This window comes from Nyctereutes procyonoides, unplaced genomic scaffold, assembly GCF_905146905.1.
Source record: "Nyctereutes procyonoides isolate TBG_1078 unplaced genomic scaffold, NYPRO_anot_genome, whole genome shotgun sequence".
Lineage (NCBI taxonomy): Eukaryota > Metazoa > Chordata > Mammalia > Carnivora > Canidae > Nyctereutes > Nyctereutes procyonoides.
The window spans coordinates 64,158,336-64,185,236 of record NW_026575049.1 but is presented as its reverse complement, the minus strand read 5'-3'; the positions used below and the strand labels follow the sequence as shown (position 1 = coordinate 64,185,236).

Genomic DNA, 26,901 nt, shown 5'->3' with positions numbered 1-26,901 from the left:
TTTATATCATGTAAATACAGGATTAAAGGCTAAGTACAAATAAAAGTAAATCTTTACATTCAGATATGAAATAATCTTTAATTTATGCTTTTCTAGCTCTAGTTCCAAATGTATCTCACTTGGTTATTGTCCCCAAACATCAGTGTATCATAAAATGGTCTTAGGAAAAAAGGAAAAAAGTATCAAATCCATGCATGACTAAATTTATGATTATTGTTTCTGATATATTTAATATCCTTGTAAAATAATGATATTTAGGAGACTAGTTATTTCAATTGTTATTTATCTTATGAGAATAACTTTTCATAATATTTTGGTGAAAACATTTCTCAATTCATTATTTTATTCTAATTTAGTATTTTATGATATCAAATCTGTATTTGTTTTTTAGCTCTTCTCACAGACAGTTTCATCATCCTATCATTTTTGGCACAAAACAAACTATGTTTTATTCAGTTTACCAAGAAGATGGGTTCTCCTGATACAAACAAAAGACTGGAAAAACTCTCAGCTTTGGATTATAAGGTAGAGATTTCAATTTATAGAGTTGTATTATTAATTATTAAGGCATACTAGAGTATCACATTGATTGATATTATACTCATTATTCTTGAATATTTCTAGATTTCAGACAAACCAGAGTTAATTATATGATTATGGTTGTTTCAATGAAAATATTGGCTTTCCCACCTTTTCTTGTTTACTCTCATCATGAGAGTCTAATAATGGCATGTTTGGAGCAATTTATGTAGTATTTTTGGAAATCAAAGATAGATAATAAAGACAAGTCACACATTTGAAAATGGTTTTCTTGCTAAGGGCAGTATATATACTATTCTCATTTTTCTGTAAGACCTCATATCACCTTTCTAGGCAAAGATAGCTTGGCTATCCTTCTGGCTTCCGTTTCACAAGAAAAGAAAGAAGAAAGAAGGCACTTCCAGAGGTTAATAAAAAAGTGTAATAAACAAGGGAGTGGGAAGACCCCTCACCCCCCACATACACATACACCCAACTATAAATAGAGAAAAATGCAAAACAAAATCTCCTTCATATGTTTATATCTCTCCCTTCACTAACTCCAGGTAATTTGTTTCCTTGTATCAGGGATTTTACATCTGTTAAGGCAGGATTTTTATTTTAAATGATGTGTTTCATATAAGTTTTGCCACATTACATTTTAACTGCTTGGAAGGCACACACTCTGCTAGGATGAGTATCTAATACATTTTCCAGGCTGTTTCAGTTCAAGGCCTCTTTTCAGCAATGACTTGTGTTTGCAAGATTGATCCAGCCTCTGTGACGTGGATTTGAGACAGTTCACTGTTCACTGGGAACAGAGCTGATATACAGCTTCCTTAAAAAAGATGCACACTTATGCCATACGCAGAGTATCTATCCATAATACGGGCAAAGATTTTTAGAAGTCAGCTTTGTGGCTTGAAACTTTGTGTGTGTTTCTGAAAAAGTAGTATTCAGGCTAACCTTTTGCCCTTTGGGATTATTTCTTACTGTGATTGAGGTGGTAGTGGTATGGGGAGGATTTAAATTTATTTGGTAGAAACATCTAGTCTTGTAAAAAGATTTTCAACATGGGATAAAGTATATTAAATGAGTTTTTCATTCTGGTAATAAACTGTAATTTGGTTCTATTTGCCAACTTTATGGAGCTTCCATTACATTTTGTATAATATTGATTTTCTTTAATTGAAGTCAGTGGTACTCATATATTATATTTTGATTAGTAAAAAAAAAACTGATCTTAGCATTCTTAATGGGATATTATTTTCCAGGTTGGCCAGCTGTAGATTTATTTGAAATGTTGCTTATTTACAAATACTGGTCTTTAAAATACACCAATATGTAAAAGATAAATAAATTAATGAAATGCTCCAATATGCATTAACTCAAACTTTTTATGTTTTCAATGCTATTATGTCAAATTTTATATGATGTTTTTTCAACTTAGGTATAATGGATAGCTTAATAGTCTTCTTAGCTGAAGGATAGTAGCTGCCCATTAATGAGATCAGAGGGAAACTGTCAGAATGTCATCTTTTCTTACGAGAAGGTGTGAAAAATAGACTTACTATATGGACTCTTCACTTTAAAAGAATTGTTTATTCTTTCTGCCTTTGTGTTTGAGAACAGGGGCACTCTACATCATTTCTATACATTGGAGAAGTGACCTACTTCCCTTTGGAAAAGCCCAAGGATTTCTTTCTGGTTCAGTATTTAAAATATAGGTATTTAAAAACTTAGTAAAAACTGCCATTTGTCTTTTGGAAGGATAATTTAAGAAACTTGTTCACTTTACTTGCCCTGTTGACCATCATGATAGAATACTAATGCCATTAAAAACTCACAGGAAATAGGAAATTTCAGTTAACATGCATGGTTTGCACTATGAGGAATGAAAGTGTCAGTCTCTTAACTCTATTTTCTCATCTAGAAATTCGTAAGTAACATGTTTACATGGCAATAGGACATCAAATAATGTATATTTATTTGTAAGGACTTAGCAATTCCATTATGGTACTTATCTCAAGAAGATAAGTAGTTATAATAGTGATATTGGGAGCATAAATATGAGAATTTGCACTTCAAAGCCTAAAGTACATCTGTATTGTCTGTCATTGCCCATTTGGATTTTAAAACAAAGAAATAGTGTAGAATATTATAATTCTGCTTTTCTTTACAGCTGTACCATAATTTAATTCTTTCAGAATGAAATAATTTTGGCAAAGAAAATTGCAGGGTAAATATCAAAAACGATTGACCTTTAACAAGTTTTCCAGTCTACATTTTAAAAATCCAATTCAATTTATTTAACAGGGAAGGGACAGTGCAAGGAGTTAAATGTTTACCATGAGAGAACAACACTGGTAATTACTTTGATTTCAGTTCCTTTTGATGTGCATTCAGAGGATGAAGAGGTCAATAATATTATGGCCATGCAAATAGAAAAGGGTTCCTTTTGACCATATTAAAAAAAATAGCAGAGGATTATTAAAGCATTAACCTTGATTTTAATGGCCTTGGTTGAGTGGTGAGATCACAATTTGGATGAGCCTGATTATTTACTAAATACAATACATAAATGCAACGGGTTCTTAACACCCATTGCACTCTGGCATTATCGCATTACTGCCATCCTTTGTTGCCTTGCAGACAGGAATATGAAAGCAATCTGTCATGTAGTGAGACTGGCTCCAGAAGCATTTCTCTGATAAGAAGACCCCCTGCCCTTTGCTAGTGTCTGGTCCAGTAGGCTTAGCCATGCGCTTAATCCCCAGAAAGTGGTTCGATTATTGCTGACCAGCAATGGCAAGATAGTTTTTTTTTTTCCTTCCAAGCTATCAACCTTCCATTAATTCCTTAAGCAGAAATACGGTGCAATCTATATTTCCTTGGCATGTGTCACCCAGATGGTGCCGTGCTTATGTTTTCAAATAACCATGTTCCAAAATAACATAGTTTGAATAATAAATTCTACAAATCCTTCCTAAGAAAGAGAAGCATAATTCTCAGAAGCTGCATAAACTTTTACGCATGATGCTATGGCTTATCCCTTTATGCAGAATATATGTGTATATGTCTCATATATTCTTTAAAGTGATGTTTCCTCAAGTTGTTTTTCCTTTTATTGTTGTCAGTCATTGTTAAAGTGTTATGTCTTAAACAGTAGTGAGATACTCTTGGTCAGCAGTACTGAACTTGTCATTTAATATAGCTGGTCTTAAATCCTATGTGTAGGTCGATGCTGTCAGGCAGCCATGACTGTACATTTTGGTATTGATTGGGATTGCTACAGCCAATTCCTCCCTAACTCACATTTCTCCTTTTCCTTTCCTCTGCTAAAAATGGGGAGAATTTTGAACATATGTCTTTTTTATATATGTGTCAAAAGAATTTGGTAAATTCTGACACCTCCTTAAGCACATGTTTAACATGCATATTTACTTGCATTTATCTACATTTACAGATGCTTTAATTTTTGTAATACTGTGAGGATTTTGCATTAAAAAATGATTCTCATATGCTTTTTTTCCTTGATCATTAGATTTCCTATTACGAGATACCAGGCCCAGTAAACAGAACAACAGAGCGTCGTCTAGCTATCAATTGTGTTCAGGATATAGTTGTTTGCTGGTGGCCATTGGTCAGTGATGATGCTTGGCCTTGGGCCCCCATTTCTCCTGAGAAGGACAGAGCCAATCTGCTGCTCCTAGGTTATGCTCAAGGAAGACTGGAGGTAAATATAAAGCAAATATATACATTTTGTTGAAGAGCAAATAAAATAGGATTATTAGTTTTTCTATTCTGAAATAAGGATGAATACTTTGTTAAGCCTAGAATTTATTTTTCTAAATTCTCAAAGAAAGAAATTATGAATAAAAGTGGGGGTTCTTAAAAGTATCATATCTATAGGGTAAACAGACAATTCCAGGGCTGGCCTGAATCTCACAATGATTTAAGAACACAGCCTTCTGGGTTCAAATCCTAGCTATGCCACTACCTAGCTCTCTGTCCTTGAGCAAGGTATTAACCTCTGTGCACTGTGCTTTCATTATTTGAAAAATAGAGTTAATGAAGATAAGTATGTTAATATATTCATTTAGAGCAATACCTACATATAGTAAACTCTCAAATATGGACCACTGTTGTGATTCTTATTATCGTTATTAGTACTGTCATTATTGTTTGCCCATACTTTCCAGCCTGCCAAAGCCATGTTATCAATCACCTTCTTTATACTTCAGTCATTGAATCAGCAGTCAAGTGCTTATTTTGTGGAAGACTGTGGTGCCAAACCATGGCTGAGGCAAGAATTTATAAGGACGGCTGTAGAGCAATGGCCTTCTCAGTCTAGAATTGTGCCTCAAACAGAAACACTACAAGGGTTAATCTAGGAGGCAATGACAGTAGTTCACTCCACCTATTCCTGACAGTGGTTCCAGCATCATTCATTATGTTGGTAATTTCACCTTGGACCAGTACTTTGAGTATGGAATTCTGTTTTTATAATTTAAAACAAAAGCAACCTTCCTGTTTCTTCAAGTTTTTGCCTGAGTAAAATATAGATAGTCCCAGATTATACATGGTTTGACTTAGGATTTTTGACTTTGCCATGATGTGGAGGCAGTTCATGTTCAGTAGAAGCCATACTTTAGAATTTTGATCTTTTTCAAAGATCAAAAGATCTTTTTCGTCTATGATAGGTGATAGGATACTTTCCCATGATGCTGGGCAGTGGCAGTCAGCCACAACTTCCAGTTAGCCAGGCAATCATGAAGATAAACAACCGATACCCTTATAACCATTCTGTATGCATACAATCATTCTGATTTTTGTTTTCAGTACACTATTTGATAAATTGTATGAGATATTCAGTAATTTATTATAAAATAGTCTTTGTGTTAAGTGATTTTGCCCAACTAGTATAGGCTAATTTAAATTTCTGAGCATGTTTAAGCTAGGTGAGGCTAAGCTGTGATGTCCGGTAGGTTAGGTGTATTAAATGCATTTTCAACTTGTGACGGGTGTATTGGGATTTAAGGCAAGTAAGACAGTGGTATGTTTCTATGCTTCCTCTAAATCTATTATCTATTGGGCTTTAATTCTGAGATATAATGAACAAGTCCAGGTTTTTTCTATCTCTACCTGCCTCTTCTGGTGTTACAAACTTTCAGGCTGCCTTTTAAGACTGCAGAGTCATTTATAATTAATTAATTAACCCTTTTCTGGAACTTTTCCAATTTTGTTGTAGTAACTAAAACCACTTATAATGCTTTAAGTGTGGATTTGTGAGGCTAAGAAGTGCTTTGTTCCTATTCACTTGCTTTTCATGCCCACTGCTTTCTTGATCTTGGGTTCAGAAGCTAATTGAGTAAAAGACTTCATCAAAATGATTGTAATAAAGCTAATTAGAATTCTATTAAATATTCTGCCTTATAATAAAGGTAAAAATAATTTAGTTATACTTTACATAAATTACCTGTATTTGAAATGAGCGTATTACACGAAATTAGCAGTGTTCTAAAGGGTATGCATATGGTCTACATACCTTATCTCCTAGTGTCATCTAGATCATGGACTTTGGAGTTGGACAAACCTAGTTTACCTGTTGGTTGGACCATATACATACTAACTGTGTAAACTTAGTCAAATTTACTCCCTCTAAGCTTCTGCCTGCTGTTAGCTAATTCTGTGTTCTTTGCCCTTAGGTAGATCATCCATCCTCTGACATTAGTTTTCTATTTTTAAGATGATGGATTTCAACCAGAGAGGTTACCTCCAGATCTGTGACAGCTCTATAAGGTGCTCATCTGGATTCTGAAGCACAGATCTTATTTAGCCAGTGCTTGCTCAAATGCCTTTATTAGATATGAAACTAAACTTAGCCTCAGCACTGACAGCCCACCCTGACTGGCCCTGACCTACCCTTCCAGCGTTATTTCCTTATACAAAACTATGTTTGTAGCCAAGTGGTTAACTCACCGCTTCTTATTTTCCATGTCCTGCCTGTACACATTACTGACATTTCTACCTGAAAGGCCCTTCCTTCTGTTTCCACATCATTCAACAACTATTGAGCGTGACCGTGGAGTAAACACTGTATTTCATTTCAGGGGATATGAATACAAAAATATCCCTTCCTGCAGGGATCCTGGTGTCCACCAATGAGAGACAAATATGAAAACGTGTAAGTGCACTAAAGCATTAAATGATGCTGTGGATAGAGTGTGTGTAAGCTATCCTAGGAGCCAGTGGGGAATGATTGATTCTACTTAGGGAGATAGTAAGGAGGAAACATTAAAGAGGCTTTACAATTTGCTCAAATATGAGATTGGCAAACAAATTACTTGCTTTTACTATCCTTTCTAAGTTTGTATGAAGGTTGTACTAGCCCTCTAGAGTGATTTGGCTAGCTTTTTCTGTATCTCCTCTTTGAACCCAAAAGATTTATCTGGTATTTGAGCATTTGGTAAAATCTATAAAACTGCCTGGGTGTGGTGTCTTAAAGGAAGGTAGATTTTTTAAAGAACAGATTCCATTTTTAAGGGCTGCTTTTTTCCCAGGAATTCTGGGGGATTTTTTTGAAGTCATTTTCTTTAATTTGTATTTCTGGAAAATTACCCATTTTGTGTAAGTGTTTTTGAATAGATTTCATAAAGTTGTATATGATACTTGCACATGATTTTTAGTTATTCACCACTGATTGCATAGTTAATGCCCCCCTTTTCAATCCTACTATATTAAGATACAGAAATTTCTTTCTTTTTTTTTTTTTTTTTTAGCAAATGTAGCTTTTTCTTGGATTTGGCCCTTTCAGTCATTCTATCAAAGTTAAACTGTTGAAAAAATTTGTGAAGATTACTTTTACAGAACCTCATGTGAACTTACATATGCAAAAGGTGAACGTCTTTGGAAGAAATCTCTAGGAAAATAATTGTTTCTTTTTTCACATGTGAAGACATAATTTTTAGCTATGAATTAGTTGTAATACGTTTTTTAGAATATGAACAAAAACCACTAGTCTATAAAAGTAATATTCAGGCATATGTCTTTAAATTTTTTTCACTGGCCACCAATAGTCTTCTTGAACTAATCATCAGAATAAAAGATACAATAAACTCTTAAACTCTAAAATTCAAAGTAAAAAAGTAGCAACCTCATAGATAAGAAATTTAATCTTTGTATCTGTTAAACTATAGAATTTTAAAAAAGCGTTTCCCATCCAAATTAAATCAGAAAATATAATAAGCTTTTAGTTGGAAAGTGACAAGATTCTAGAGTAGTGGTTCCTAGCCTTTGCAACACAACACATTACTGTCACTTGCAGAGGTTTTATAAATGGGCCCACTCAAACCAGGTACATCAGAATATCCAGAAGGAGAGGGGGGCACCGGTATTCTTTAACAGGTTCCCTAGATGATTCTCATGTGCATTCAAGTTGAGAAACACTGCTTTATAGCAAACTGAAAAAAAAAAAAATTAGAGCCATCATTTTTGCATAACAGACCATGGAAAGGATAAAGCCCACCTACTGAACCAAATGAGAGTTTTAACAATAGATTCTAAGTAGAAAATTGGCTTACCAAGCAGCTAAAAAAAAAAGAAAACAAAGGAAACACAGAAATAAGCTTTCTGTGACTGAATTATCTGTCTTTCAGAGGAAGAACATATTTTAAATTTATTTTATGGGTATTAGAAAACTCCTGGTCTAATTTCACACCGCAGAGCTATAAACAACAGCACATATCTTAATTAGAAGCATAAAGCAGAGAGTTATGTAGTCTAGGAAAAAATTTCTTTTGAAAAATATACAATAGTGTGTACAAAAAATTTTTTATCAGTAAATTCATTTAAAAACAGTTTTTAATGGTGTATGTGTGGATTATTATATATAACACGGTAATTATTTTTATTTAAATTCCACATACTCTTTATGCTTTGCTTTTTGGAAAGTTATTACCATTTAATTCATTCGCTTTGTCAAAAATGTGATGACAACACAACTTTTTTCTTTACCTTTGTATTTGAGCAAGTATTTTAGCTTTTCAGCTGCATGGATTAGATGAAGCTTTCTGAGTATAGTGGTAATTTCAAGAGATTCTTCAGAAGAGGTCACCTGAATTCGTTTATGGAATTAATCAAAAACAAATAAGCAGAGCTATTAAACCTTAAAAACTGTTGTCAGGCATAGGAAAATATAACCCCATAAGGATAACTTTTTTCATATAAAATTTAAAAACCATTTTTGCAGTGATTTAGAGGATCAGCGACTAATGGAAAAGTAAAGATATGACCAACTTTTAATATAGCATAATTTGATTAAAGAAGCATTTAGAAGTTCTTATAAATGCATTCAACTGAAAAGCCAAAATACTTAAGAAACATCGCTTCCAAAGAAATGTATGTACTATGTTAGCTTTCAACCAAATATCAAAGATTTTATACTCTAGGGATGATAGCTTTTTAAAAAATCTCTTTATTATAAAACACTCATAAAGAAAACCACATGAAATAACTGTATAGTTTAATAAGCTATTACAAAGGAAATACCCCCAGAACCACACTCAGGTCAAGATGAGGAACTTTGCCAGACACCCAGAAATACTGTTTTGTACTGTCATGATTCCAACCCCTGCCTTGTCCCCAAAGGTAACCTCTATCATGACTTTCCATCACTTTCTTGTATACCCATATAGTTTTTATCATCCTAATACATCTCCCCACAACGCAGTTTAAGGTTCTCCTTTTAAAACACTTTAATGTATCTTTTTTTAACCTACGAGTACTCCTTCCATCCCTTTGTTTTCCTTAAAATTTATGTTTTGAAACTGCAGTTTCCTATAGCCTGGATTTTATTTGCATATTCGTAGTGTGGTTCAACATGTTTATCTTTTGAAAGTTTTACAAGGTAGTCAGTTTTGGCAAGACTATATGGGGCAGTGTGTTGTTGTTATCAGAAGTCATAAAATGTCAGGTTCTTTCTTGGTCATCTCTCTTTTAATAATGTTAGCAGCTATTAATGCTCAGTGCCTAGCTAGATCTGTTAATTCATTAGGGTTGCAAAACAGTGATATTCTAATTTTATTATTACTTTTTTCATTAATTAATTGAGATACTTTTATAAAAAGATACTTCCAATCATCTCCTATTTATTTTCCCAGTGGTTGAATTCATATTGTGTAATCAGGATAAATGTCAGTTTCTTTTATTTGCTAATTTTCAAGATAATGAATTGATTCTTTATTCCCTGAAGGTAACCAACTAGTTTTTGTTTTTTAAGTAGCATTATTAATTGATGGTTTTAAATATATTTGACTTGATGGGTTTTTAGAAATTATAGTTATTATCCTTTTGAAAGCTCAAACTTGTCTTATATTTGGGAACCTCTTCAAATTGGCTCCTCTCTTTGTCATGACCTCAGTAGTCTTGAGTAGCCTCCCTGCTATTTGGAATGACAAAATGTTCCATGCTTATCTTATACATTTTCTGCATCAGACCTGGAATTAGCCATTTCTTCAATAGCTCTGGTTTCTTTTAATGGAAAATGTCATTTTTAAACTCAAGTTTGGGAGCTAGGAATAATGTGTCATTGTTATTAGATTGGTCATTGTTTCTAGTTTTCTTTAGTAGAATGAGCTAGAGATTTTATACATGAGTTTACATCATTACTTCTGACTAGAATTCAGGATACAGGGTCGTTTACTTAACCTTGTCTATATTACATCTTTATCTCCTTTTTTTCCTACCAAAAGTCCTAGTTTACAGGGATATGGAGGACAAATTATAGTATCCCATAATTGTTTACTTTTTCTCACAGTATACACCTAACAGTCTGAGAATAATCATACTAATACTACCACTACTAATATAAATTATGAACATTTAGAAAACTTTTTGCCTGTGTTTTTATCACTTCTTTCCTTCCATTTTAAAATAATTATGCTTTATTTACATTATTGGAGCATAAAGTCATTGCATACAATGTTCTCTCTCTTCTAATTTTCATCTAGTCATCCATGGGTTTTTGGTTTTGCTAATATTTAGTTGAACTGTTTCTTTCATGTGGAGATTTAGAGAGATTCAGAAACTATAGTGCCACCATCACCACTTTGCCAGAATCAGGGATGCTATATTCATGGTCATATTAAACTCTCTTAGTTTTTTTTTTTTTCCTTCTTTTAAGTAAGCTCTCTGCCCAACATGGAGCTTGAACTCGCGACCCTGAGATCAAGAGTTGCATGCTCTGCTGACTGAGCCAGCCTGGTGGCCCGATAAACGCTTAGTTTGAACCAACTCCTCTATAGCTAAACTTGAAACATGGCAATCTTGAGCCTATCTCCAGCTCACTGTAATTGCTTTTCTGCTTTCTGTGCTTTCTTAATTTTAAAATATCTTCCAGAGAGGGCATCACTCATATTGACTGCTTATGCTTTTCCTTCTCTGTACTGTTCCTTTTTGGATGACTTTTGGATCAGTCCTACTTTTTTCAAGTTTAGCGTTTTTAAGAATAAAATGAAATAACCTCAGTGTTTTTTTCTTTTTTTTTTTAATTAATTTATTTATTTATTATAGTCACAGAGAGAGAGAGAGAGGCAGAGACACAGACAGAGGGAGAAGCAGGCTCCATGCACTGGAAGCCCGACGTGGGATTCGATCCCGGGTCTCCAGGATCGCGCCCTGGGCCAAAGGCAGGCGCCAAACCGCTGCGCCACCCAGGGATCCCTCTTTTTTTTTTTTTTTTAAACAAATTTCAGCCTTAAAGCTGACTGATTTAAACTTGACCGAAACAATTCACTTTAGGAATGAAACTACCAGCTTGTTTATCCTTGAAATTGGGAAATTCCAAGACCTTTGGGACCCTTCTTTATCTTTTCTGCCTTTCTTAGCTTGAATTTTTAAACTCTTACAATTTCTTTCTTTAAAAAACAAAAAATGAAAAGCAAGCAACAAAAAATAAAACTTTGAGCCTGGTCATCCATCTCTTGTCTGGTGTCACAATCTCTCTTAAGTGGCCACTTGGAACAATTGGCCTTTAGCTAACATACTGCCTGTGTTTCTTTGCTTTTCTTTGTATCTTCCAATAGGAAGATTTCCTTTGAATTAAAGCAGAGATCTTTTTCTAGAGATTTCCAGACTTTAAGTAGGTCACCACACATTATAAAAGTCTTAATTTTTTCATCCCTTAATTATCTATACTGTTCTTACCCATCTCATTGTTTGCCTCTTCATTATGCCTGTATTAAAACTTTTTACCATGTTCTTTATCATAGCCATTCCCATTTAATTCTACTGATCACTTCCTGAAGCCTCTGGCATATATATTTGAAGAATCTTTAAAGAGTTATTAGATTTCAGAATTCGCCTAATCTGGGGAATGCCTGAAGATAGGATTAAGACCAAGAACTCAAGGTTGCTAAGAGAGTAAATCTTAAAAGTACTTATCACAAGACAAAACTTTGTAACTATGGTGATGTTAACGAGGCTTACTGTAATTATCATTTCCCAGTATATACAAATATTGAATCATTATGATGGACACCTGAAAGTAATATAATGTTATATGTCAGACCTCCATAAAAAGAAAAAAAGACCAAGAACTCAATGAGAGAAAGGAATTCTTTTTTTTTTTTTTTTTAAGATTTTATTTATTTATTTATTCATAGAGACACAGAGAGAGAGAGGCAGAGACACAGGCAGAGGGAGAAGCAGGCTCCACGCAGGGTGCCTGATGCGGGACTCATCCAGGGTCTCCAGGATCACACCCCGGGCTGCTGCGCCACCGGGGCTGCCCGAGAAAGGAATTCTTGATTGTGAAGTTTGTAGAGGATAACACTGAACATTCCTTACAGAAGGTGATAGTAGACTTCAAATTAATCTTGCTAGCTTACATGAATATCACCAGCCAAGGTTCTCTGCTTTTGGATTCTTTTCTCTCCTTTGTGCTTTTTTCTTCTGGGCATTGTCACTTAACATTTCTCCCTTCATTACATAACATATTTTTAAATTCCTTTATCTTAGCATTATATCTTGGCCTGATTATCTCCTGACTAGTACTTCACATTAAGTTCATTCAGAGAGGAAAAACTAGCTGCATAAATATGAGAGATGTCTTAGTATATGCAAGTTTGGATTTTAAAAGTCTGTTTTCTCTTGGTATTTTGCAGTAACTGCATAATTGCATTTGGTGGTTTTCAGCTTCTTAATTTCAAATGATCTGCTAACAGAGCATCTTATACCTAAGAAATGTATTGACACATTTTCCTTCCATATAGCTCCTCAGTCAGTAGGGTGTATTTTAATGACTTCAATGCAGGTATAACACTTCATTTTTATACTCTTGGTCCATCACATTAGCATTTTTGTAGAAAACCTGAATGACTGAATTTTCTTGTCCTGCATCTTATTCCTTTATTTTAGCTGAGTTGAGTCCATCTTTATTGCTGATGATGTGTTTCTCTCTACTTCTTCTTCTTCTTTTTTTTTTTTTTTTTTTTTTAAGATTTTGCTTATTTATTCATGAGAGACACAGAGAGAGGCAGAGACATAGAGAGAGAAGCAGGCTTCTGGCAGGGAGCCCAGTATGGGACTCCATCCCCAGACCTGGGATCATACCCTGAGCTGAAAGCAAATGCTCAACTGCTGAGCCACCCAGGCATCCCTCTCTGTACTTCTTGTATGCAAAATGTTTCAGAATTCTGATTGGAATCTCAGTCCACTTTTGCTATCAACTAGAAATATTAATATCACATTAGGTAACATGCAAGTATCATCTCAGTATTCCTAATTGACCTAAACTTTTGCAATAAGGTTTTGTGCCATGTCAGTCAAATTATTTATAAACATTTCTCTGTGCAGATATACTTAAGTCACTATATACTTCCACTTATTGTTTATAATAGTACATGATAAATTTATTGTGACAGTATATATACAGATGTCTTATTTTCATGGGCTGAATTTTTAAAATTTTGATAATATTGGCTATTTTTAAAAATTACATAATTAGTATGATTTTAAATGAATTTAAAATCTGGGAATTAAGTATGAACATTGTATATCTTATTTAAAATATATTCAGTCAGTCTGTTTATTGAGTTACTACCATATGCCAAGCACAGCACTATGATTATTTATCATAAATAAATCACTTTAATATTAACCTCAAAGTTACATCTTTCCTATATTTAAAATTATCTTCGGCATTTATAGTTTACAACTATGTATCAGTCATGAATTCTAAATAACCAAATTTGGGTTTTATTTAGGATCAGTGTCTCTCATTCTTTTCATCTGCTATTCTTGTGAAAAAATCCAAGACTTTCTCTTTAGGAACAACAAGGATAGCTACTATTTATTGTGGTCTCCTCTGTCCCCTGCATATTAGGTATGTTATTTTTAAATCATACTGCAATCCTGCAGCACAGGTAAATAAATCCTCATCTTACAGATGAGAAAACTACAGTTCCAAGAGGTTATCTTGCCCCAGACTCCAGAACTCTCTATCCCCAAAACGAGTCAGTCTCTGTTATGTGCTGCTTCTTTGCTCTTTGGCTGTTGTACAGGGTCAAGTCCAACTGAGAATTAAATTCTGAACCTAAGTATGTCAAATACTTTCAAGCCTACAGGTATTTTAGATTTTAATGTTGTTATCTTATTATATTTTGAAAATCATATAAACTGGACCCTTTCTATTCATGACATGCTATTTTCAGAAGATTTCATTGAAACATCACAGAAGAAACTTAAAACTTAAAAGTTTTCCTTTTTATCTTCTGCACAAACAAATTCAAAAACTGGCAGTGATGTTTGTGTTTGTCTAATTTTTGTGGTGAGGAAATAGTTTAGTTTGTATTTCATTCGTTTAGGGATGTTTTTACATTTACACTTACTAAGTATGCTGTTTTCAGTACAACCCAACCAATACAAGAATGAAGCATCTTTAAAAGAAGTCAGTTTATTAAGAACCTTGCACTCCAAACTTCTTCAATCATGCTTAGGAAAGTTGCCCAGATCATCAGCACAAGCCTCTTTTTCACCCCCAGGTTAACAGACTCCATTGTCATTTGCATAATTTGTCTCTTCAGTTCCTGCACCTAATTCTCATTCCTTTGCTCTGTGGGGATTCCTAATGCCCCATGGTTCTTCTCATTCTTGCCCTCTGGTCCCACTGAGGAAAAGCTGGACCTTCACGGAAATTTATTAACTCCCTCTGCTTGCAAAGCAGTGTCTTGTGGAGACCTTGGTTTTTAGAGTCAGACAGACCTGGATTTGAAACTACAGCTGTATCACTTACTAACTTTGGGATCAAGGACAACTTAAACCATCTGTCTGACCCTCATTTTCCTTATGTCTGGAACATAGATTGTAATACCAAACTTTGGAGTATTACAAACATTAAGTGAAACAATGTATGAAAAGTGATTAACATAGTACCCTATTTTCTTGCTTCTTATTTTTGGTGAGATTACTCTTTATTGAAACTTATGCACACTCAAGTGTTTTTTAATGTTTAAACTTTTATGGTATCTTTATGCCATGGAAGACATTTTCTTTTCTTTTTTTTAAAAATTTTTTTTAATTTTTATTTATTTATGATAGTCACAGAGAGAGAGAGAGAGAGAGGGAGGCAGAGACACAGGGAGAGGGAGAAGCAGGCTCCATGCACTGGGAGCCCAACGTGGGATTCAATCCCGGGTCTCCAGGATCGCGCCCTGGGCCAAAGGCAGGCGCCAAACCGCTGTGCCACCCAGGGATCCCCGACATTTTCTTTTCTTAAATGAATTTGAGCTTTTTAGTGGAGAAGATAGCAGGTGATCCTTTGACCCTGACTAGCATTTTAGAGTTCTCTGGAATTGACAGTGAAATTGTTTCTGGTACCAATTCTGTTGGTGGGATAGGAGGGTTCCCCCCGCCTACCAACAAGCAGTTCTTGGCTACCAGCAAGATATCCTAATTCTGATACTGTTTACCTCGAGATAGTATCATAGGATCCCACAGGTAAAGTTCGGTCCTAGAAGACTGCACCCCACCCCCTACTTCAGATGCCAATCACAAGCCCAGATTGTTACCTGTGCTACCAGCTACAGATTGGAGGTTCCCACAGCCTCCTCCTTGGACTTCAGATGCAAGTCACAAGTCCATGTTTTTACCTATACTTCTGACTGACTGGCTGTAAACCAGGGATTCCCAACCTGGAAGCTCTCTAAACCCTGCCCTTTTGGCTTCATTACATAAGCATGATTAATTTAATCATTAGCCATTGGTATTGACTCATCCTCCAGTCCCTCTTCCTTCTGGAAGATCTAGTGGGGGGACTGAAAGTTCTAACCCTCTAAACACAGGGTTGGCTCCCTTGACAACCAACCAATGCCCATCCTTAGGTACTTCACAAAAGTCACCTCATCAACATAACAAGAGTCTCCTCCCCCCTTAGGAAATTCTAAGAGTTTTGGAACCTGTGAGCCAGGAACTGTGGAAAATAACTAAATATGTGTGAGAAATATATTTTGGTCATCTGAATAGTCATATATATCGATTTCTTCTAAATTGCAGTATCATACCTTTCTCTTGGTGACACCACAGAGCTTATTGGGTTGGCATAAACTCTTGGAAATCAGGAAGCCTGAGCCCCTTCTCCTTGGACCTTGAGCCTAACTTGAGCCATCTGACAAGGCTGGCTCTTCCTTTTAGACTGTCTCTGTAGGAGTACAGACCCTATTCAAAGTCAGTTGGCCTCTCAGTTTTCTGCCCAGAGGCTTTCTTTACAAAACTTTAAGTCTTCTGGAAGTATGGTATTTCAACTAGCGTTATATTATGTGTGTATGTTTAATTTGTAATTTTTAAAGTTTATTGTATACCCACTACCAGCATAGCTTTTGGCTAGCTGTTGCATAGGACGCACAAAAGAAGTATAAAATAGATGGGACAGGTTTTTTTTTTTTTAAGCTTACAGTAAAAAGAAGGGCATTTGTCCAAACATTAGAAATAAAAGGCTGAATGTCTCAAGCAAGTCATTGGCTAAGTTAGAGTGGGGAAGGAGGTAGAGAGGAGGTGAGATTAAAAAAAAGAAAGGATGCCATCCAGCTGGAAGGAATCCAGAAACTAGAACAGCATTTGGTCTAGTTCTTCGGCGGGGAGTATGGTTGGTAGGAAAAAAACTGAGTTTCTGGGTAGATTTTAGGCAACGCACATGAGTGAAGTTGTTAAAAGATAAACTGAGGCATATTTAAACTTTTAAGAGTTTATTTGAACAAAAATTTATTCCAGTTGGGCAGCGACTAACTAAGTGAACTCTGCCAATGGGAGGAACTCTGCCAATGGGAGCCAGTGGAAAAACTTATGTAGAGAAAGTGCAGAAGCAAAGAGAGGAAGTTATTTGATTGGCTATAGCTTAAAGCCTAGTTGACTGTTGGTGGTTGGTTATCCTTAGCATTTTGATTTTGTAACTTTGAGGCATTTACAGTCTTTGACTTGGGTTTTGCTTATGTAGGCCCTGGCGTTAGAGCCACTTCAGTCTAATGGTCTCCTTGTTAAATTAATTTAACATTTTTACAGAGCTGTAAAAATGCAGGGCAGATTTTACTTTGAATGTAGAGTAATGAGACTGGAGAAGATAACACTAGAATTTGCAAGTCACATCATGTCCCTTCTTTGCTTATGGCTTCTCATCTCATTTAGGGAAAAAGCCAAAGTCCCTAAAACATCATCTGTTCCCTTCCCCTAATTCCCACTACTTTATTCCTTCCTCCTCCTTCTCTAGCTGTTTCCCTTGATCAGGCCAAGGGCGCCACCTCTGGGTGTTCGTTTCCTCTGCCTAAAGTTCTCTTCTGCCAAACAGCTACATGGCTCACCCTTTACTTCTTTCAGGTCACCCTTATCTGAGAGACCTGTCCTGGATTTTCTGTATCATTCCCTCTCACTTCTGTCACTCTCCATTCCCCCTACTTTGTTTTTATTCTTCTCAGTATTCAGGAAGTACAAGGTTAGGATCGCTGACATCCTATATATGGTTGCTTGTGAATTGTTGCCTGGTCTTAAGCCATTAGAATGCACATTCTCTGGGAGTGAGGACCTACTGCTGTATCCCCAGGACATAGGACCAGTACCTGGCATATTCAAATATTTATTAGACAAAAAAGAAAAACAAGAGCAGGAAAGAGAGGGAGAGGGAGGGAAGGAATTAGGTATGGGTCCTATAGGATTTTGCATTCCAGGCAGGGGAATACAAATTTATTCATTAGAAGGGTTTGAACAGAGGAGTGAGAGTGGGGACGCCTGTGTGACTCAGCAATTGATCATCTGCCTTCAGCTCAGGGCATGATCCTGGGATCCGAAATCAAGTCCCATATTGGGCTCCTTGTGGGGAGTCTGTTTCTCCCTCTGCCTGTGTCTCTGCCTCTCTCTATGTGTGTCTCTCATGAATAAATAAATAAAATCTTTTTTTAAAAAAATGAAGGAGAGTGAAAACACGTACTTTAGGAAGATTAGTTAGATGACAATGTATAGGATAGATTTTTAAAAAAACTTCCATCAGTCCCCCCTTTCCTATCTCTCTTTTTTTAAGATTTATTTATTTATTTATTCATAGACGGGGTGGGGGGGCAAAAACACATTACACTTAGTTTTTGAAAATCTGTAAATAACTTAAAGACAAAATGTTCAACATATAAAAGCTAATAAGGTGGCCCTTTAAGATAATATGGCTAGCAGAATATCTAAAAATATCAAAAGTTTAATTTTTTTTAAGATTTTATGTATTTATTCATGAGAGACACAGAGAGGGAGAGAGAGAGGGGCAGAGACACAGAGGGAGAGGGAGAAGCAGGCTCCATGCAGGGAGCCCGACGTGGGACTGGATCCTGGTACTCCAGGATCACCCCCCTGGGCCCGAAGGTGGCGCTAAACTGCTGAGCCACCCAGGGATCCCCAGAAGTTTAATTTTTAAAAGAATGAATAAAGGACTTTAAACAATTTAGCTAATCTCCTTCCCACCCACTATCCTTCCCAGTTCTGAAATTGTTGATAAATTACTGATCAGAATACTTTTAATTAGTAGGGTAGGGTAGGCAAAGGAAAAAATAGAACCCTGTTAAGAGTCTTATAGAAATATTTTTCTATAAAGAAAGGATCTGAAGGTTATTAAGTAGACAAATGGCCAACAGAAAGAAATGTTATATAGTAATATAAGGCACTGGTTTTATTTTTTTTTAAAGATTTTATTTATTTATTCATGAGAGACACAGAGAGAGGCAGAGACCCAGGCAGAGGGAGAAGCAGGCTCCTCACAGGGAGCCCGAGGTGGGACTCGATCTGGGTCTCCAGAATCAGGCCCTGGGCCAAAGGTGGCACTAAACCGCTGCACCACCTGGGGTTGCCCAATGCACTGGTTTTAAAACAAAAAAATTAAGACCTGTTTAAGTAATATGATTTGTCAATACTGATGAAGTGAAGTTTTAAAATCATCTTTATTGTAGAAAGAAAAGGCTACAAAGAACACTGGGACAGAATAAAGAAATAAAACAACAGGCCATTCACTTTATTTTTAATGTAGGAGGCCAAGAACCTGGAGAGTATTACTAAAGAGGGGATTTTCTAGCACTTTGCCAAAACTTGAAAATCAGATGCAGAAACATTAAAAAGCATGTTTCTACACATATAATAAAATTCTAGAACTACACACACACACACACACACACACACACACACACAAGTGCATGTAAAGAATGATGATATTCAACTAAGGCCTATGGCAGAGTTAATAGTATTGTACCAAGGTCATTTTTCTGGATTTGACAATGAACTACAGTAATGTAAGATATTATCACTAGGGCAGATTGGGGGGAAAGTAGAGGGAATTTGCTTTTAGCAATTTTAGCAATTTCTTGAGAGTCACACTATTTCAAAATTCAAAGTTTTATTTTTTAAGCACAAATAGCTATGTTACAGTGCTGGCTTTGAGATAGGAAGGGGGGGTTGGGCAGCCCAAGTGGCTCAGCAGTTTAGCGCTGCCTTCAGTCCAGGGCGTGATCCTGGAGTCCCAGGATCAAGTCCCACGTCGGGCTCCCTGCATGGAGCCTGCTTCTCCTCTCCCTCTCCTCTCCCTCTGCCTGTGTCTCTGCCTCTCTCTCTCTCTCTCTCTCTCTCTCTCTCTCTCTCTCTCTCTCTCTCCCTCTCTGTGTCTCTCATGAATAAATAAATAAAATCTTAAAAAAAATTAAACTTCTGATATTTTTAGATATTCTGCTAGCCATATTATCTTAAAGGGCCACCTTATTAGCTTTTATATGTTGAACATTTTGTCCTTAAGTTATTTACAGATTTTCAAAAACAAAGTGTTAATGTTGAAATCTTATAATTTCTGCAGCTGTGTTATATATGTGCTATATACATTCATATATATTCTATGTGAGAGATATAACATATACACATATATAGCACATACACGCTTATATGTGGCTGATGTTTAGGGTGATAATTGATGGTCTTCAGTAGGATGCTGGATTAATATGCAGGCCTGTGTGTGACCACTAAAGAAGAACCAAGGTCTTTGTGAACATACTTGATACATTTCTTACAGGTTTTGAGTTGTATCCGCACGGAATGGGATCCACTGGATGTTCGCTTTGGCACCAAACAGCCTTATCAAGTGTTGACAGTGGAGCGCTCCATCAGTGTAGACAAAGAGCCCATGGCTGACAGCTGCATCTATGAATATGTTCGGAACAAAATCCAGTGTATATCAGTAACCAGAATACCACTAAGATCAAAGGCTATTAGCTGCTGCAGGAATGTTACTGAAGACAAACTGATTCTGGGCTGTGAAGATTCTTCAGTAATTCTTTATGAAACTCACCGTAGAGTAACTCTCTTAGCCCAGGCTGAACTTTTGCCTTCATTAATAAGCTGCCACCCAAGTGGCGCCATTCTACTAGTTGGCAGCAACCAAGGGGAGCTGCAAATTTTTGATATGGCTTTATCCCCTATTAACATCCAGCTCTTGGCTGAAGACCGCTCACCCAGGAAGACTCTGCAGTTCAATAAATTCTTTGACATTTCCAGCAGTCTTGTTCAAATGCAGTGGATAGCTCCTCCATTGGTTTCTGAGAAGCCAGAACGTGGGGACATTTATGATCTCCTCTTCCTCAGGTTTGACAGAGGACCTTTGGGTGCGCTTTTGTTTAAGCTTGGTAAGTCAAGAAAGTTGGTGAGTTAAGATAAAATGTTTACGATGGTAACATTATGATTAAGAGAATAAAACCATCCTAGAAATGGAAGTTTTCTGTGTCATCCTATAAAGGCTTGCCTTTCAAAAATTTTATATAATTTTTTTTCAGGTAATATTTATGCCCAATGTGGGGCTCTGACTCACAACTCTGAGATCAAGAGTCATGTGCTCTCTTAACTGACCCAGCCGGGTGCCTTCATATAGTTTCTTTAAGAAAGCTTTATGAATGATTTTCTAAATGTTAAGGAACATTAGATAGTGAAGAGTTTGGAAACTGCACTAATTGCCCATTGTGATGCATAAAAAACTTAACACTTTTGATACTTTCCAAAATAAATACATATATGAATATTTTGAAAGTACTTAATATGCCATTAAAAAGTTCTTTGTTGTAGGAATGTAATACTTTTTCTATTAATTATTCTAGATGATAAGTATCCATTGCTTCCCTGATTGGATGTGTAAGACAAATGTTTTAAAAGAAGAGAAAGCAAATGTTTGGTTAGAATTTGGACAGAAGGTTATACAACTTCTTCTGTTTCCTTTTAGATAAAAATATTGAAAAAGTTTTTCAATATTATGAAAATCATGTATTAATGTAGCCCATTTCAACCAGGAAACATTTTATTTTATTTTATTTTATTTTATTTTATTTTATTTTATTTTATTTTATTTTATTTTATTTATTTTTTTAAATTTTTACTTATTTATGATAGTCACACAGAGAAAGAGAGAGAGTCAGAGACACAGGCAGAGGGAGAAGCAGGCTCCATTTACCGGGAGCCCGACGTGGGATTTGATCCCGGGTCTCCAGGATCACGCCCTGGGCCAAAGGCAGGTGCTAAACTGCTGCGTCACCGAGGGATCCCACTTTTTTTTTTTTAGAATTTTTTTTTTTTTAAGTAATTTCTACATCCAGTGTGGAGCTTGAACTTACAGCCTGAAGATGAAGGGTCGTATGCTCTATTGAGTAAGCCAGCAGGTGCCCCTCAACCAGGAAACTTTAATACAAAATTGTATTAGTATGATTCATTGGTCTTTTGCAGTTTTACATTACCAGCTATGCATTATGCCCTATAATATTCTTTTTTTTCCCTATAATATTCTTTAGGTAGTTTTGTATAACTTAACATTCTTGAGAGAACCTCACTTAGGTTTTAAAAATAGATTTTAATTCATATTATTGCAACTTGAAAACAGAAAAGTAAATATATTTTTAAACCCATTACATGATTTGGCTCTGTGGTACAAAATTAAGTTTTGAAAGACATTGTAATGTTTGTTAAATAGCTGTCAGTTTACTTTTTTTTTCTAATATGTCTACCTCTGAAATTGAACCCATGAAATAAATCTAGTTGAAAATGACTTGATTAACCTGAAAGATATAGCAGATATAATGTGAGGACTATATTCTTTCCACATAATAAAACCGCAACTAAATCTGTTTATAATGGTCATGTTGCCCAAGAAAAAAAATGTTTGGAATCTCATTTATTGTAAGATAATCCAGTTCTACTTTGCCCGGCTACATGTTTAACAGTTGTATATCTCCATACACAACACTCATTAAAGTGGATGTTAGATGTTTTGCATGTCTGTTAAAACACACACACACACACACACACACACGCATACACACACACACACCCTCTAAATTACCCAGTTACCTGTCAAACAAAAGGCTGTCTGCCCACATATACCTAGCTTTTCTTCAGCCCTCCCTTGTGGGCCTACTCACAACAGCTTTGCAAAAAGCACAGCTTTCTCTTCCTATCTCTAGCACATTTGCCTTCTTACTAAAGTAAACAGGCTCTCAGTGTAGGGATTTAGAGGGCTTCCTGCTAATTGCCAGCTTGTAAACTTAATTGGACTGTCTCCCTGGGCACTGTTCCTAAATCAATTAGGCAATGAGTTGGCTGTCACCTCTTTTTCCCAAGAAGGTCTCTTGGAAGAGAATTATCCAATAGAAGTCAAGCATTCAAATGAAAAGGTGATAACTTCTGCAACTGACATTTATCATTTAAATTTTTATTTTTCAATATGACTCTTAAGTTTTATGGGATAGGGGAAATTGTACAGACTTACAGACTCTTTAAAAGATCTAGATATGGAGTTTCCCAGAATTTTAAAAAATGTAAGATTAATATTTATTACAGATTATTTATTTTTTCTAGGAAGAGTAGATTCCTTGAAACAGTAGATTCCAACTAACAGATCTTTTTTTTTTTTTGAAAGAAAACCCTGTTTAAAGAACAGATTTTTCTTAGGTTCTGCTACTAAATACATCCAAAAATTTTAATATACTTCTTGAATTAACACAGTGCTGATTCTGGGCATCCATGTGGAATTTTCATGTATAATTCAAGTTACTGCATATATAAACAGGTAGTTGCATGTGCAGTTTCTCCACTAGGGAGCATTTACGAGATTTTTTCATAAGCTTGTTATGCAAGCCTTTGGAAAATTTGACATGCAAGGTGTAGCTTACAATTTAAGAAGCTGACATAGATCATAGTTTAAAATAGAATGCTGTCATATGTAAACGTGGCAGTGGCTGGTGCCAATATGCTAAGATTTTTGGAGTTTGACTTTGAGAATAGGTCAGTGTAGTGTTGAAGGAAAACTTTGTTCCAAGGCTAGAACTTCCATTCTAAATCCTTATAATCATCACACAAATGTGTTGGGGATTAAAAGGCCATCACTAGTGTTAGAAGAATTTGAAGAGCATGTCTTCCTCAGGAGGGAGCTAGAAGTGTCATCCTCCCACATGGAAGCCAATAAGTACTGTTTTATGTAAAGCAAAATGTAATCAGATTTCTTTGCTTGGCAATCATTGTTCCATATTTCCACATATGTAGACTGAGATTAATTTTCAAAAGAGGAGTCCCTAATTATATTACAGAGATATTAAAGCTTTTCCATTGTCATCAGTCAGTACCTTTTTCAACTTTCACTGGCTCTCCTTAAACTCACATGGTCAGCTCCCTGCCCTCTCAGCTCCCTGCCCAATTAAAGAGTCTTACCTTTTAATTGGCACTTCATTATCTGCTCTTCACCATCTACCTACCCACCCACCTAACCAACCATTTATCTACATGAACATAAATGTTTCCTTCTCAGTTCAGTGGAAAAGGAGCCCTTCCTCTTATCTAAAACAGTTCCACCACTAGTTCCAGTCTGGATCCCATTACATTCCTATGGATACCTTTACTTTGTCATCCAACCCATAGCCCCCATGAATTTTGCTTTGTAGATTAGGCCCAAGCCACACTATAAAACAAACAAATGAACATCTCTTCCTTAAAATTGTTTCTTCTCTGTTACTAATCAAATGTTCTCCTTCTTTTCGTAGTTACAATCACTGAAGTAATAGTGAACACTGACTTTTTCTGCTACTTTACTTCCCATTAGTTCCTCACAGTATCAAGTTCTGGCCTGGTTCTTTATTGTTCTCCTGGAACTGCTTTTGGAAAGGTCATCAGAGACTTCCTACTTGATACATATATTTCTTTTATCTTACTTGATGACTTTTCAGCATTTAATAATAGTTGCTGACCACTTCTACCATCACAGAATTCTCATCATACCTGCCTTCTGTGACCCGAAATCCACCTTTTCATCACTTTTTCATGTCCTCCTTCTGTATACTCATGAATATGTTGAGGCTCCCAAAATTTCCATTTTTAGCTCTCCTCCTGATTTATACAGATTAAGAGCTTTTTCTTATTTTCCTTCTCCCCAAACCTGTTTCTTCTCTTATATTCTCCATTTTGGTGGATGGCACAATTATTCAGATGGAATCCCAAGTGAGAAATCATCCTAGAATCCTCCCTCACCCCTAATGCCATATAATTAGTGACCAAGTCCTTTCAATTCTACCTTCTAAATACTGTCAGAAACCTCTCTAGTCAGCCTTGCTGTCGTTACCTTAATTTGGACCTACCCTGTTTTTTTTTTTATTTTAATTTTATTTATTTATTTTTTAACATTTTATTTATTTATTCATGAGAGACACAGAGAGAAAGAGAGGCAGAGACACAGGCAGACACAGGCAGAGAAAGAGAGGCAGAGACACAGGCAAGTGAGAAATCATCCTAGAATCCTCCCTCACCCCTAATGCCATATTAGTGACCAAGTCCTTTCAATTCTACCTTCTAAATACTGTCAGAAACCTCTCTAGTCAGCCTTGCTGTCGTTACCTTAATTTGGACCTACCCTGTTTTTTTTTTTATTTTAATTTTATTTATTTATTTTTTAACATTTTATTTATTTATTCATGAGAGACACAGAGAGAAAGAGAGGCAGAGACACAGGCAGAGAAGCAGGCTCCATGTCAGGAGCCCGACGCGGGACTCGATCCTGGGACTCCAGGATCACACCCCGGGCCAAAGGCAGGCGCCGAACCACTGAGCCACCCAGGGATCCCCCGTACCCTGCTTTCAAGCAGTGATCAAGTAGTAGCTCTCTTTCTGTAATCTTCTACCTTCCAATCTTCTCATCCCACCCCATAGTTAATCCCCTGAACTGCCACCAGAGTAATCTAACTGCAGATTTGGTCATGGATTCTTCAGCCTGAAATTCTTCAGTGATTGATAAACCCTTGTCTGCTTCTCAGGGCACATCCCTCCCAGCTGTTTTTGCAAGAGTGTAGCTCCCCATCCAAGGCATGTGCTCTACACTCCCTCCTTCCATGGTTTAGATAGTTTTCCATCCACCTGGAGTGCCCGCGTAGTGCTCTCACTAGAGACCGCAAAGTTGGGAAAAGATTAAATGTTCAAATGATTATATCAAGCAAGAAATAATTAAAGCCTCTCCTAGGATTTTGAAAATCAAAGGCAGTATGTGCATGTGCATGTGTGTTTGTCATTCTGTCTAAAAAAACAAGTAGTATGATGTTTCTCTTAGTGTTTTTTTAAGAAGTATGTTTTCTTCAAAAGAGTTATTTTCAGTGGGCTATTTACCCAAGTAGTAATTGGGGATAATTTATTGCTGTAAAAAATGTCAGGTAATTTATTAGATGCCTACTCATCTTAAAGTTGGATCTCCTATCATTTGAAATGGACTGTTACTCCAGATAGCACTCTGCTTTCTTTAAACTAGAATGATGATGGATTTTTAAGTCACATTTATTGGGGTATAATTTACATAAAATGTACCCATTCCAAATGTACAGTTTAATGAGTTTTGGCAAGTGTATATATCCTCATGATTACTACCACAATCAAGAAGATATAGATTTCCATCACCAAAAACTTCTCTCAAACCCCTTTGCAGCCATTCCTCATCTTCCTCAAAGCTGAAGAGCACAGACCTGCTTTCTGTCATTACTGATTAGATTTGCTTTTTCTGAATTTCATAGAAAAGGACTCATAAAATAGGTATTTTTCTAATGCCTTTTTTCACTCAGCATCTGTGAGAATATTCCATATTGATATGTTTTATCTATAAATTTTCCTTATGTTATTGAGTAGTATTCCGCTGTTTAGATAAACCACAATTGTTTATTGTTCCACATGTTGATGGACATGAGTTGTTTCCAGATTTAAGCTAATATCAATAAAATTGCCATGTACTTTCATGTACACATCTTTATATCGAAGTATATTTTAATTTCTCTTGGGAAAAACCTAGGAGTAGAATGACTGGGCCATAGGCTACATGTATGTTTAACCGAAAAAGAAACACTATATTTTGGAGTTCTAGTTGCTCTACATCCTAACACTTAGCATTAATGGTCTTTTTAATTTGGGGCATTCTAATGGGTTTGTAATGGTGTTAATTTTCATTTCCCTGATGACTGTTGGAATTGAGCATCTTTTTATGTGTTTATTTGCCATATATCTTCTCTGATGTCTTCAAATCTTTTGCCCAAATTTAGTTGGACTGTTTATTTTTGAGATGTAAAAGTCTTTATATATTCTGAATATAAGTTCTTTGTAAGATACTAGTATTATGAATATTTTCTTCTAGCTTGTAATTATCTTTTCATTTACTTAACTGTGTTTCGAGTAGCAGTTTTTAATTTTAATGAAATTCAATTCTTAAATTCTTTATGACTTGTATTTTTCATGTACTGTCTATGAAGTAATTTTCTAACCGTGTTTTCTTCTAGGAGTTTTGTGATTTTAGCTCTTAGAATTAGGTTCATGGTCTGTTTC

At 35.8% G+C, this 26,901-nt stretch overlaps 1 protein-coding gene across 1 annotated transcript in view; it reads left to right on the top strand.

Moving 5' to 3' along the window:
- The window catches only part of WDPCP (WD repeat containing planar cell polarity effector), a 346,888-nt gene that overhangs the window by 61,256 nt on the left and 258,731 nt on the right, over window positions 1–26,901 (top strand). The window contains exons 8-10 of the mRNA XM_055329451.1: window positions 392–525; window positions 4,064–4,255; window positions 20,096–20,705. Coding sequence (XP_055185426.1) covers window positions 392–525; window positions 4,064–4,255; window positions 20,096–20,705 — 936 coding nt within the window. The remainder of the gene's footprint in view (window positions 1–391; window positions 526–4,063; window positions 4,256–20,095; window positions 20,706–26,901) is intronic.